The 14565-nt window shown below is 46.9% G+C and overlaps 1 protein-coding gene across 5 annotated transcripts in view; it reads left to right on the top strand.

The window, feature by feature from the left end:
• TNIK (TRAF2 and NCK interacting kinase) overlaps positions 1–14565 on the top strand; it is a 147191-nt gene that overhangs the window by 12383 nt on the left and 120243 nt on the right. For all 5 annotated transcript variants that reach the window (XM_064721580.1, XM_064721581.1, XM_064721585.1 and 2 more), the window contains exon 2: positions 14240–14305. In XM_064721580.1, the coding sequence (XP_064577650.1) occupies positions 14240–14305 (66 nt within the window). The remainder of the gene's footprint in view (positions 1–14239; positions 14306–14565) is intronic.

Genomic DNA, 14565 nt, shown 5'->3' on the forward strand with positions numbered 1-14565 from the left:
CACAGGACATCCATCATGTGTAAACCTTGCCAGAGAGGAAGGACACTCATACCTCAGCTCAAGGTTGCAGCATCTACTTTGCAGTTAAGCAAAAAAAAAAAAAAAAAAAAAAAAAAAAAGAGGAGAAAAAATTACTTATGAGACTTAATTACTGAGTTATTGTTATTCAGTATTTAAAGCCCAAGTTTCATAACTGCCTTGTGATATCAGCATTCATGTTCTTTGTCAGTATTATGCAAGCAGCTCACCTTGTGATCATGGAATACTGAAAAGTGCTTTCTAATGCTCACCCTCGTTTCTCAACGAGTCCATAAAACCTCTTCTGCTTTCCATTAATTATAGAACAATGGAACATTTTCCTCTTAAAAGGAGCTGAGCCTTTTTTGTTTTTTCTTCAAGTTCTTGAGCCAGCTGCTCCTCTGAGACCTGTCTGTTCCAGAGTGGACATATCTTCTGACCTTCACTGCATTGTCTTTTGCCACTGGGGAGAAAGCAGGAGGTTTGTGGGCCAATCTTAGGGGCAGAGGTCTTGCTCTACTGAAGCACTTGCAGCTGGTGCTTGGCTGTTTCTGGCACTGCTGTGGTTGGTGTGATCTGCCTTCAAGGTTAACTGAGGCAGCTGGGAAAGATGGGAGCAGGTCCAATGGGGATAACTCTATTCCCTTCCCAAAACAGCTGAAGTAGTAGCTTGCTTGTTGATATTCAGTTGTTTTCCAAATGGGAGTTTGTTTAAAACCAGAAGAAGCCTTTCTGGCCCCAGCAGGAGCCGTGCTGTGAGACCCTGGCACTGCAGCTCTGGTTTTACCCGTGCCAGGTCTGGATTTTCCCCACCTTCCACATTGTGCAGAACACTGAGAGTACACCTCTAGTTCTCCTGCTGATCAGTCCAGTTCTGCCACTCAGTGGCATCCAGAGAAAGGATGGGACAGGGAGGGCTGTCCTGTTCTGGGGGGGTTGCCTGTGAGGTGATTCTGAAGGTGGCTCTTCAGAGGTGGTGGGGTCTCTTGATATTCTTGGGAGAATCTTGAATGATTTTCTTGACTTAAGAGATGCAAAATTTAATCTTCCCTCTGAGCTTTCTCAAGAAAAAGGAAATGATTGTTTTTTCCCTTCCCTGAAAGGGTTCAGATGTTTCTCTGAGCACAGATGTGGAGTGCTGAAGGGGATGTGTCTCCAGGCTCCCTGGCCAGTGCTGCTTCTCCATCCTCCAGACTTTTCCTTAGGTGCACATCTGGAGATCCATAACTCTTTTCACATGCTAATGAGGACTTCATAGATAAGATCCCCTGTGAGGAAAGGAATGCTAGGACAGTCTCACAGCAGGGGAAATCAAGGTGAGGAGTGGTCAAACCTCTTCCTTAGATTCACTCATGAGCCGTGCAGCCCCAGCAGAACTCAGAGTAGAAGTCAGATCCTTTGGCCTCTCATCCTGTGTTGTGGCCATTAAACTCTGCTCTCCTAAGATTAGATAACCTGTGGTTTTACTGTCTGCAAGTCTTGATGAGCAAATTCCTTTGGATAAATGCTTTTCTTGTATACTTGCCAACACTGAGTGATGTTTGGGACGTGAGGGAAGGGAAATAACTTGCAGGCGTCAATTTTCAGGAGATGAATCAGATGAAGAGATGATACCCAACAGGTCTGAGCTGTTGGAGTGGCTCAGTGGTGAGGATCACATTCTGTGTCTCTGGTTTAGACTAAGTGATCTGGGAAACCCAGGGTGCAGCTGTACTGCCAGCAGCTTACCATGAGTTTGGATATTGCTGAACACTATCCATTCATGGATATTGCTGGACAATTGGATATTGCTGAACAATATCCAACTCCTCTGGGTCTCTGGCAGGGATGAGAAATGGCACTGGAGTTTGAGCCTTGGAATGGGTGCTAAAGGGATTGGAATTGCATACTTTGTGTTACTCTGAACAAATCCATCGTGGCTTGCATCACTTGCAGTCTGGGAAAGCTGATAAAGCTGATAGTTGAGGTGGTTTTCCTGCATAATGAATATTCCTTTTCAACACAGGTCTTCAGAGAAGGACCACAAAAACATCTTGGTGTTGTGGTAGTTTGTCTTTCTTGCTGTGGCCTGAGGCTGTAAGGTGGACCAGAGCTCAGCTGAGCACATGCTACCTTTGGCTTACAATGAAACTGCAGCATCTCCCCTCCCTTCAGACCAGAGAGACAGTGATGGGCCATCTGGGTCTGCAGAGAGGGATGAAGTGAAGCTTTCTGAGCATTTAGGGTGGCCTGGCAGAGTTTGTTGTGCTGTTTATTTTGCTTTCTGTGGGGTTGTGTTGTCGCTGAAGCACGTGGGTTTGATTTCTGGTTATGAGCATCCTTATCTGCCTCTGTAGCCATTAGCTCTCTGTCTTGCCCATGTGGGAAGCTGTGAGCTGCTTCATCCGATAAGGCTTTTCTTATCTCTTCTGCTCTTTATTGTGTAGAATTGAAATTACTCTAGGAACTATAGAAAAGAGGATGGAGCCTGGGAATTGCAGCTGAGGAGTTGTGTTTCTTTTCCCTGCACAGACCAACGAGATGTCAACAGAAAGCATGAGTGTCTCCAAGCATCAGCCAAAGCTGAGTTCTTGGTCATGTATTATGTTAAGAACAAAACATATGTCCTGAGATTTCCTTCCCTTACTTTGTGCGGCATCATCACAACACCCCATTTGGCCTATTAAACTCCTCAGCCTGCTTGTGAAATATTCAGTAAAGCTTGGTTTGCATCACTGTCAGTGGGCTGCATCTTTTTGGAGTGACTTTGATCTTGCTTTTACTCTGTGCTGAGTAATTTACAGCCCTCTCCCTCTGCGAGTCTGGCCCTTGCAGGCTCCCTTGTTTCTCCTAATCGTAAGCATTTAAGTGGTATTAAAGCTGCTTATCCCCGTCTTGTTCTCTTTTAGAGTCATTAACACCTCTGCAGAGAAAGTGTCAAACTGTAGTAAAGTCAGCTGGTGGCACTTTGCAGTGGTTTGAGTGGTTCCAGAGGGAGCAGGGTGTTTGGGAGGGATGCTGGTGGTGTGTTCACCCTTGGGTGGTGTTCCCCTTCAGCCTGGGGTCAGGGCTCCTTTCTGGGTATGACAACAGGCACCTCAAGCTTTTCTTGAGTTCTTCTTCCTGCATCCCAATTCCCTAGAGGCCAGAATCATCCATCTCTTTGTGTTTGCTGTGCCTCATTCAAGGGCATGTCTCAAATGATGTCAGCAATTTTCTTTTCTATTCTGTTACCTTTACAAAGAGATGTTCAAGGGTGATCCCACCAGGAAGTCATCCAACAAAACCCAGAGCTGGTTTTGCTCTTCACCTTGTCTGTGTTCCTGTGCCACAGTGGTCTGATCTGCCTCGTGGCCATGGAGAAGTCCCACTCATTGCTTGGTCCTTGGAGCCAGTTGAGCTCTTCACTAATTAATGGGAAATTGTCATGCCTTACGTTAGGCTGGCAGGAAAAATTAATGGGGGTGAATAATAGCACAAGATACATGGGAATCAACGTTTTTCTCCTTGGAGGCTGTAGATGTAATCCACTTAATATTCTGTGGAACACAAGATTAATATTCTTCAGCATAATATATTTGAGGGCTTTTCTTTTTAGTTTGCTGGCAGAGGCATTGCTGCATTGCTAAAGCTGAGGGCAGGGGATTAGGAGGGGGGGGAAGGATGCTGACCCAACTTCCAGAGGATTCAGAAACAGAGAAATCTGGCTAGAGGAGATTAAACTTCTTCCTTGCTAGCAGGACTTTTATGCAAGAAGTGTGCCTCACACTGGGACAGCCCCTGTTGAAGCCTGGTAGGGTGTCTTTCAACTCTCTGGATGCCTGAATTATTGGGGAACAGATCTGCTTTGCTTGGACTGTGTGGTGTGACTCTGCTGGTGGGCTCCCAGTGCAAAGCTGGTGCCTGCAGAGTGTGGAAACCAGCCCCAGCCTTGCACTTGTCCTCCTTAACAACAGAGTTTTGCCTGATTTAAACTCATAGAGCTGCTAAGCTTCATAGAAGTTCCTTTAAAATAATAATAAAGTGAAGCCCCTGTTCTTTTTCTTTCACAGGATGGAAAGAATGCAGTGGGTTGCCAAGCTTAAAGAGGAGTAGATACAGCAGAAATAAATAAATCAAGACCATTTATTTTAAGTTGATTAATCTGATATGTTCGTAGTTTTCTAAAATAAAATCTGGCCCCAGAGAGTTTAGCAAATCAAATAACAATAACGGCAATTAATTTAGAAGCAGTTACTAATGTTTCTCATCCCCTTTTCAGATCCTTAAACACTCATGATTAATCTCACATCTTATGACTGTGGGCCAGGTCCTCGTGGGGATGTGCAGTGTGTCTCTTGGGATGAAGGAGGTGGGCCTGAAGAGCTGACCCCATTCCTGACTATGGGAAGGACTGAAGGGCTCAGAGGAGTGGCTGGTGGTTGCTGGCACCTTGTGCCTCCAGGAGGAATAGTTCTGATTTTTCAGTTGAAATTCTAATTATTATGGGCTTCCCCACCTGCTTTGTTTTCCTGTCTTGTACTGGTCTTCAGCAGGTCCCTGTGGTTTTACAGAGCTTGCTTAGCTGCTGTGTGTGTGTTTATATTAACGTTTCCAGCCTGATTGTGTGAACTAATAAAAAATTGTGGAGCTCTGCAGAAAGCCAGATAATGTCACAGCTGGTTCCAGGGACCAGAGCTGGCAGGGAGGTGTCACAGGGCTCCAGTTTGACCTGTGGGTCAAATAAAGCAAATGTGGTGGTTGGATTTATGGGACATCAAGGTGATCTGCAAAGCAAAACCTGCACATCCTCCTGGGGTGTCTGCGAGAATGGTCCCTCACCTTGTCTCATCTAATGCAGATATCAAATGAGCTAAACTAAATAATCTGTGTGCCCCTGCCTAGTTTGGTAGTTCAGGGCATTGGGGTTTGAAATAAAAAGCATCTCCCTCAATTTCTGAGTGTGTTTCACAATGTAGGAAGCCACCAAGAAATACGGAAGACTTGCTATAGGAAATATTTCACACCCTGGCAAAAAAAAAAAATCTTGCAAATCACTTCAGCAACTGTGGATCAACCCTGATTTTAGGCTTTTTTTTGGCATGGATCAGGCAGGAGCTTGATTTTTGCTGTGGAACCTTGTTTTCCACCCCATTTGAGTGTCTGTCATAACCAACCTTTTGGACTTCCTGCTGGGTCATTTCACAGCCTGTGGAATGTAGGAAAAAAGGTGAGAAGCCTTCCTTTCCCCTTCCCCACATCTTGTTGACTCTTGGGTGAGCCACGTATTTCTAAACTGAAACATGCAAATTAGTACATATTTGATAATATTTTAAATAATTCTGCCGATTTGTCAAGACAATTCAATGTGAAAGTGAGTTTCTAATACAAGGTTTTGGCATCTTGTTGGTATAGTTGTGGAGTTTGGGATTTTTCTACATTCTATCCTGCAGAGTTCTTCTCAGTAATTTAAAGTGATTTGTTCCCCATATTGTCCTGGCTTGAAACTGCTGCCACTGGAGAGTTATCTGCATTTCTTGCTAGCCAGCCCTTGTAGAGCCAAGTGTGAGCAGCTGATGACAAGTGACAGGCTGTGGGTAAACTCTCTGAAAAGCACAAAACCAGCAGATAACTCCATCTCCAGATGATCTGTGAAAACTGGGCTGATGTGAGAAACTGAATCCAGGGAGGTGGTGTTTCTCCAGACATGTGTGTAGGGACAGGAAAATATTGAAAAGTAATGGCAGCTGCTTTAATCTGGGATTCAGGGATTTCTGGAATGCTTGCCTACATGCCTGGCTGTGTGTTGGTTGTTGCACAGATCCCTGCTGTTGAAGGCTGCAGTCCATGGGTTGTTGATGCTGCAGCCCTTTCATCCCTGACAAGATTTCTGATAACTGAAAAATGGGCATAAGAGGTGCAAAACTATCCTAGTTTTAAAAAGCAAAAGGTTTTAAGATTGCTTTTCTTTCCTTGCTCCAAAATGCATCTGGGAGTGAGACGTCCTCCTGTTTTAAGCCATCTCTCTGGCCATAACTCTCACTGCAAGGAGGGAGCAAGGCTGTCATTTCTTGGCAAAGGTGGTCCCAGATGGTGACCCCAGCCCTCCGGTGAGGGCTGCAGGAGCTGGAGTGTCCAGCAGTGCCTCAGGAAGGTGCAGACTGGCTTCTGTCACCCCTGCAGGCTCACACAGACAAATCCACAGGCGTGACCTGCTGTTGGAGGCTGAGTGTTTGTTTGCCTGTGTGTGAGAGGGTGCTCCCTTCTCTTGGCACGAGCTGGGCAGCACTTGTGCTTTACACAGTTCATCTCCAGGAGTGGGATGTTAAGGGGCTGCAGTTCCCAAAACAGCTGCCTTGGTAAGTAATTAAACCAACTCCTCCAAGAGCCCATAAACCTTTGACAGTGTTTAGTGGCAGGTAACGATTTCAGCTTGATGCAAACATTTGCTGGCCAAGGTTGAAACTCTCTTTCTCAGAGGGGTGAGATCTAAACATTTAGGAATAATATCTTATTGGTCTGAAACTACATGAATGACTTCCAGTGAGGAGAGCGTCCAGCTGCTGTGCTCTAATTGATGTCTGCATCTGAAGAAGTGCGGTACAATAGTGGTAGTGACTTCAGATCTTCTGGGGGCTATAGATGTGATTTATAATTGGCACTGCAGCTTTTTAGAGACACTGAGCTCAGCCAAGCCTTTTATATATTGCCTTGTTGGAGTTGTGTGCTTGAATTAGGCATATGTTGAAGGGGTTGATGGTGCTGAGGCTGCATTCATCTAGCAAGGCATTGAAAACCTTGGGGTTCACTTAGCTTTTGCTGATGCTTCTGGTGTGATTGGCTTCTGGCTCTCCTGGATGAACAGTCTGCTGTGAAACTGGGAGGTGGGCTTGTCATACAGCTGGAAACAATTCATGGAGTCTGTCCTGGTGATGTATGGAATGTGCTGTGGAGCTTTAAAGGGGTGAGAGGAATGGCTGCTTTGGAGGGAAATTAACTTCAAATGAAGAATAAGTACAATTGTGTTGTCTTGAGCGTTATTGAATATCTCAGCATTTCCTTACCGTGCTGAGGCTCACGGAGGCCAAATGTTCATTTTCATTAGCCTCAAGTCAAAACTCGCTGCCTTTTACTCAAATGACATAAGGAGAGATGAACTCACCTTGTTGTGAAGGAGTGTCAACAACTCCCCATGCTTTTGAAGGAGTGGGAAGGAAGCTTGGACCTTTGTTTTGATTAATGTAAATGTGTAGCTTGTGGGTGGCTTTTCCTTGGCCTGGACTGCTCTGACATGCTGGAAGAAGGTTAATTTATATATGTCATTGTTGTCCTCTCCTGGTATCACTAGTGCATCTTGGTCTGTGGAACCCACCATTTGCAGTGCTGTAACTGCATCATTCTGGTTGGAGAAAACCATTTTTTTCCAGGTCAGTATATATGTGTTCCTTACAGGCTTAGAGCTCCCACATTTCATATTTATGGAGAGGGTACAGAATGGCTGCTTTTTCTTTTGACGTGCTAGAAAGGAGAAACTAGGTCAGAAGAACTCTAATTTTGTGTGTGCAGGTTTGAGTCTGTGAGCAGAAAATCTGGAATACTCAGTTTATTGTAGCTGCAGTGGCTTGGCCTCTGCAGAACCAAATGGGAATGAACTGTCTCTATGCATAAGGGATTTTGTATTTTTCTTCCCTAAGCACTGGTGTTGGCTATTCCTCTACTGGCTGGGGGCTACAAATCTACACTTACATCCTAAATTGAACAGGTAATAGTTGAAGAAGTAATACAGTTTTATTGACTGAAAAGCCCAATGTGGTGATTAGTCCTTATTTAATTTTGCTGCTGCCAGCTATTGGCAGGTCTTAACATCCTGGAAAGGAAAGAGACGCTCACATGGTGGCTTGAGCTTTATTGCAGTGAGAAGCTGGAGAGGAGAGTGCTGGAGACCTGGGAGAGAGAGTGGATTTATGGTTCAGGAAGGGGGAATGGACAGAGCACAGATGTGGCCCTCAGTGGGGCCTGGAAGGGCATCTCCTGGTGAGATGCTGCAGAGGAATGGTTCAAATAGATTTGTAAACAGCCTTCTCAACTGTCCAGGGGAGAAATTTTTCCTTCTGTTAATAACTTAGCCTTGAGAGCAGTTTTTCTTACGCTGCGTAGTAATGCTGTTTCTTGACTAACATCTTCTTTTAAGCTATGGAGCTGGGTGTTTGGGGGTGAGGGAGGACAAACTGCTTCTCCAAAACGAAAACAAAGCCCTTGGGGAGTTCATTATTACCCTTCCAAGTGGAGCAGCTTGTATTGCTTGAGTGGGCAGGAGGTGCAGTGGTAGATGGCATTGATGATAGCTTGTTTTGTGAGTCTCTGGATGGGTGGGCGAAGGAGGGGAAGGTACCAGAGCTAGCAGGAGAAGGCGTGAGATTAAACAATCCCTGTGAGGGCTGAAAACATCCAGGAGTCCAGCATGGTTCTGCTTCATTGCTTGGCTTTTATCTCAGAAATACCTGTGCAGCCTTTATGAGGTTTTTTGCACTGCTTTAATTAATGGGCAGCCTTAGGGCTATGTCTGTGTGATTGAAACTTGAAAAAGTCATGTCCCCAGCATCCTTTTTAGAAAGTTCCCAGTGACTCAGTCAGTATTTTGTTGCCTTGGCCTCTGCCTTCCTGCTTTGTTTGCTGCTGTATTAACAATCCTCTGCTGGCTTGTGCAGTCCATCTTCACATTACTCACAGGGCTGTTAACTAGAAGTGCCTTGGAGATGGAGACAGCCAGCTGATTACTAAAAAGCAGCTGTGTCTTCAAGTGCTCTTCAAACCCCTCTGTTTTTCTGTGAACTGAGTGTCATTTGGGGTAACTTCCCCAAGGTGATCCAGACCTTGTTTTGTCACACAAGTGCTTCAGTTCCTGCTGTAGAAGCCAGTGCAGAAAGTGCTGCAGAAGGAGTGAAATTATGCTCCTTCAGAAGGAATAGCAGGGGAATTTGTAGAGCTTGGGGTTACTGGGGTCCTGATGCCCGGGAGATTTATGGCTGTTTACACAGTTTCTAAAGCTTCCTGCTAACATGAGATTTGGCTTCACTGGGTATGGCCCAGCCAGCATTTGGCCTTGGGGAAATGAAATCTGGGCAGGTGTACAGTGTGAGAACAAAAGGCTTCATCCTTGTACTCATTCCTGGTAGTGGTGCTTTGCATAATCAGGAATGTTACTCTGGTGACAGTTTTGCCTATTGAGCTCTACTGCTGAAAGGCTTTTCTGTCTCTCCTGCACTCCTTGCAAAACCTTTCTCACATTCTCAATCAATGATCTTTCTCTTCTGGTTGGAGCTTGGTAGGGTTGGAAAACCCAACTTTCTCCAGGCAGTTGACACCTCAAGACAACCCCTTGGGTTGGCAGTGCTGCCATGCCAAGCTGTGTGGTGCCAGGTGGGATTATGGCTTTCCTGGGCTAGCTGGGCATTGCCATTAGTTTTCAAGAGCCAGTTTTTTGGGAAGAATGACCCTCTGGTGCTTCCCAGTGCCAAAATTTCTCTTTGTAGCTCCCAGGAGTTGCCTAGGCAGAGGCACCTGCACACAGACAGAGCTCCCTGGGTCTCGTGTTGAGGGTGATGAGTAAATGGCTTTGTAAGCCTGCTTTGTTTTTTGTGGGATCTCCTGTTGAGGCTGTTTTATTATGGAGATGTAAGGCAGAGGCGCACAATATCCTGATGCTTGGGAGCATTAGTGCACAGGCTTTATATTTTGGTGGAGATTAAAAAAACTCTTCTGATGCCGCAGGGCTGCTTTAGCTGATTGGAGCCTGGGGACACTCCTCTGTTACTGACCCGTAACTGGGCTGCCTCTGGTTACACAGTGCTTTTTCCTTCTCCAGGGTTGTAACATTTGCTTAATGACTGGGTAGCTCCATGATTTTTGGCTGGAAGTTGTCATTAGCTGCTAGAATTGGGGGACTGAGTGCACAATGATTGCAGAGGCTCCAATCTCTGATTTCCCCTCCCGTGCATCCACAGCAATTGTGGTTTAATTGGTGTGCCCCTGGGTTCCCCTCTCCTGAGCATCTTTCCACTGTCTCCTCATGTAACCCTTCCTGTTACATCCCCTTTGTGTGGGCTAGAAGAGAGAAAATTGAGTCTCCTTCAAGGAAAACAAGCAGATTTGGTGTACAGGCTGTGTGTAAATATTTCTCATGTTCATGGACACCTGCATAGTGGTATTTAAAGATGGCTAACTTGTGTTCTGCTCACCATAGCCAGCACTGATACACACCTGCAGCCCTTGGTCCTCAGGTGACTTAGCCCTGGGTGTGGATATTGCTCTCTGAATAGTCTCCTCAAGCAGAGTGTTGGCTCTTTTGTGCCTTGGACTTGTTGGGACATTGTGGTGTGGGCAAGGGCATCTTTCAACTTTAGTTCTGTGGGTTAGGCAGAAGGGAGGGAGCAGTTTTAACCAGGAACCTGCCAGCCCCACTGTGTGCTCCGTGCTGATAAGTCTTCAAAAGGGAGGCCTGTTTTGTTACTGAAATTTGAATGTATCCTGCTTTATCACCCACACACAGAAGTCCCTTTTCTGATAATGCACCAGTTTCAAATACACTGTTTACTGAAATAAAGTGGCCTTTTTGTCCTTAGCCATGGTATTGCTGGAAAGGATGATGCCTCTGTGTTCTTCTGTGTCTCAGACTGGTTTTAGCCACTGAAACGTTTGTACCACTGATTTTCTTGAGAGATTAGGAGAAACATAACAATTTCCCACTTGAGTTTGAGCCTGGCTTTACCTGTGGCAGCACGGCCATACCCTGGCACAAGAGGCAGTTCCAGGCATGTCCCAACCCATCTCTGCCTGGAGGAACACTGGGTCTGCAGGTGCTACTCTGAAACATTTCCCATCCCATGGGCAGATGAAAAATCTTCTTGAGTGTTTTGTTGCTTTACAGAGAGAATACTTTGTGGAGAGCCTGAGTTTCTGTGTTTTCTGGCACAAGCTCTGAATAGCAGGGAGGAAGGAGGGACCCTACCTTAGTTAAAGGGATCTTGGCAAAGTCCTGGTGCTACTACAGCTGTAAAAATCCTTTTCTAGTTAGAGTGAAGCTACTGTAGAATTGAGAATTATTTGTGGGTTTGTCTCAAATGCTGTCTCTCTCCTCCCTGTTTTAAACAATGCACCTTCTTTGCCTAAACTAACAGCTCACCTCATTTTTTCCTTTTATTTGTGGGTTTGTTATTGAGTGCAGCTGTCTGCAGTTACAAGAGGCACAGTAGCTCTTGTGCAGGCATTCTGGGGTGTGGGAGGAATGGCTTGCAGCAGCCTCATCACCTGTGTGTCCCTCCTGCACTGAGGAGAGGGCATCAGCAGGCTGCAAGCAGCTGTGTGGGATGAGCTTTGCAGCCACCCCCAGCCAAGTGCTGCTGTGAGCCCTGATCTGCAGCACAGGCTATATTTGGTCTGAGATTATTCCCTGCTTGGCCTGGATTGGTCCTGGCTGGGGCTCTGCAGGGTGGATTTCTTTTTCCCTTGGCTAACATCACCCATGCTGTGTGCCTCTGCATTTTTCTCCCTCCCTGCCCTCTCCAGCCTGCCCGAGCTGCTCTGGTCCCTCCTGCAGCCTCTCAGCAGGGCCTTGGTGGGATGTGCAGGATGTGCCCCTGCTACCAGGGACAGCCCATTCCCCAGCAGCCATTAAGATGCAAATCTCCTTTCTGTGTGTATCAGTCAGTCCAAGGGAGGCCAGTGGGAAGCAGGGCTTTTTTTTTTCTGGAAAGGCCATTAATAGCATATTATTCCTGTTTCTTGGGGAGAAGCTTTTCCCTTTGACTGCCTGCTGGATGGGAGGAGGGCAGTGGCTCTGGGAGGAGGGATCCAGCCCCCTGTGCTCCCTGACAGTGCTGGGGCTCCCAGCGTGCTGGCTGTGCTGAGGTGGCAGCAGTCAGGGGAGCAGTGTCACTCCTGGCTGTGCTGAGAGATGCCCAGTTACCTTGGCAATGCTTCTGGAAGAATGCAGGGAGAAAACAGGATGGAGAGGGGACATTGCAGCAGGGAAAATGCCTGGCTGGTGGGAGACAGGATGGGATGGCAGGAGTGGAAGTTGTGGGTGATGGGAGCAATGGGGGAAAGCCCTCCTGGCACAGAGCTGCCCTGGGCACAGTGACAGCAGAGGCACTTGTGGGACTGGCATCACAAACAAGAGATGGATGGACTCAGGCAAACCTGTTGGAGCCACAAATGTGACATTTACACACATAAGACCAGTGAACCTGGGATGGTGGGATGGGATGCTCTTGAGTTTTAGGATTTGTAGAAAGAGACTGAAAAGGATATTGAAAAAAAAAAATTCTTTTTATCAGAAATGGCCAGCTGCATCCCTGGATGTTTCTCCAAACCTCCTAAGCATATGCCCTAGGCACGGCTTTCTTCTGCCTTAATCTCCTAGTGAATATTCAAAAATAGATATACTTGTAGCACTGGAAAAGCCTCTTTCAGAGTTGTTTCAGCAGTGCAGAGAAGAACCCTTAGGAAAGAAACTCAAAAAATAAACAGCAGCTGCTGCCATGTTTCCCTCTCCCCACCTCCTCACCCAGTGTGGAAACCCGGTGTCAGTTCCCTTTCCCATCCATTGCTGGCATTTCCCTGCCTGGTACCAAGGCAGCAAAACCCACAGGAGGCTATCCACAGCCAGCTGAGATGCTGCATGCTGGAAACCTGTTGTGCTGCAGCTTCACCTGTGTCTGGCCCAAGTGTGTGGATGCAGGTGTGTTTGTACATGTGTTCTCAAGGGTCTCCTCCAGCACAGCTTCCCCGCCCTTTGCTGCAGGTTGTCCTGCTGAATCTGAGTGGGGTTCCCACCCTGGAGTACCCCAGGGTTTCCCAGGCAGCCTGAGGAAGCTGCTGATAGATGATGGAGGAGCAGGCAGAGGGGGGATGTGGCATTTCTGGATGATCAGAGTTATTCTGTCACCCTGCCACAGAGCTGTCCCAAACCCTGGCCACTCCATGGCAGCACATGTTCCTGGCTGGGTGGAAAGCTGCCCCAGCCATGTCAGGACTCAGATTAACTTACTTTTGTGGCCCTGTTACTGGATGAACCTTGCTTCTCAGCTTCTCACAAAGATCCAGTGTTTGACTTTTGGACCCAGCAGCATCTTGAGTTCATGCAGCTTCGTAATGAATGAACCCTCTGTGTCCGTAACCGGGTGGTGGGTGTCCATCTCCTCTCTCCTCAGGAGTGCTGCTGGCTGATCCTCCTTGGGAGGCATCCCTGGGAGCTGCTATCCCTGGGCTCACTGGGATGCCAAGTCAACCAGCAGCTGAAGCAAACCCAGCAGGGAGGATGAGGATGGGTGGTGGTGTGGGAGGCAAGGTCACACACAGACCCCTGGGATGTCAGGATGCTTCCGCATCTGCTTCCAGGGAGATTGTGCTTTCCAAAATTGGACTGATGAGTACAGGAAAAGGAGGAGGAGCAGAAGAAGGGAAAAACCTAACCAGAGGAGAAAATAGCAGCAATGGTTATTCCTTCTTTCTTTCTTTCCCCACCCTCCCTCATACCTCACTGCTCGTATCATCTTTGGGCTGTGCTGGTGGGTGCACATGTGTGTGTGACTGCACTTCCCCTGGCTGGGCACATGCCAAGTGCAGGGGGTGTGGGAACAAGATTTTGTGCTTTGTTGCCACCTTTACAAGGTGTTGTGTCCTCATATAGCACTGCCTTGGAGCTGCTTATCTCAGCTGGCAAACTGGGATGTCAATAGCCAGGATGCACCAAACCAAAAATGGCCTTTAGACAGAGTAACACTAAAGCTGCTGACCTCAGGAACAGACCTGGAAACCCCTGCTTTGAGCCCCAGAATGGCATCCTGCCAGTTGGATTGTTTTATTCCAAAACTGATGCATAAGAAAATCTAACTTCTAATAGTAAATGTTTGCTGTTGCATTTAAAGCATGCCCTGAGTCTTCATAGATGGAGCAGATGACAGTCAAATGGATGGATGCTCACTCACAGGCACCTGCCTGGCATCTCCCAGCCCAGGTGCTGGAGGTGGGCAGCACCTGGCAGGTCTGTGCTGCCCAGAGTGCTGGGGCTGCCCACACAGGGCTGGCACCTGGACGGTGCCACACTTGTGCTCATTGTCCCTGTAATTCCCATCTCTGGTCTGCCTGAAAACCTTAAACCACTCAAAACCCTTGTCAGAGAAATGTTGATCTTCATCAAACATTTATTTTTTCAGAAGTCTATAAATATTGCTTATTTAACATTCTTTCTCTTTTCTTCTAGGATCCTGCAGGAATCTTTGAATTGGTTGAGCTCGTTGGCAATGGCACCTACGGGCAGGTCTATAAGGTAAGAGCTCCAGCTGAAGTGATGCTGTTTGCCTTGGCTGTGTGTTGAACATGGAGCATCCCAGCACATCACCTTGACTAGGCTCTGACCATTTCAAACCTGACAAGAAACCTTGCTGAACTCTGACCCTTTGGTCCTGTGTGCAAGCACCGTGTAGCACACAGAGCTCTTACAATAAGCAATTCACATTAGCTCTGAAGCTGTCACAAGAAAATGAATTGCTTTTTTTAATCCCCCTTTCCCCCCAGTTGCTTTTTATT

Source organism: Zonotrichia leucophrys, chromosome 9, assembly GCF_028769735.1.
Source record: "Zonotrichia leucophrys gambelii isolate GWCS_2022_RI chromosome 9, RI_Zleu_2.0, whole genome shotgun sequence".
Classification (NCBI taxonomy): domain Eukaryota; kingdom Metazoa; phylum Chordata; class Aves; order Passeriformes; family Passerellidae; genus Zonotrichia; species Zonotrichia leucophrys.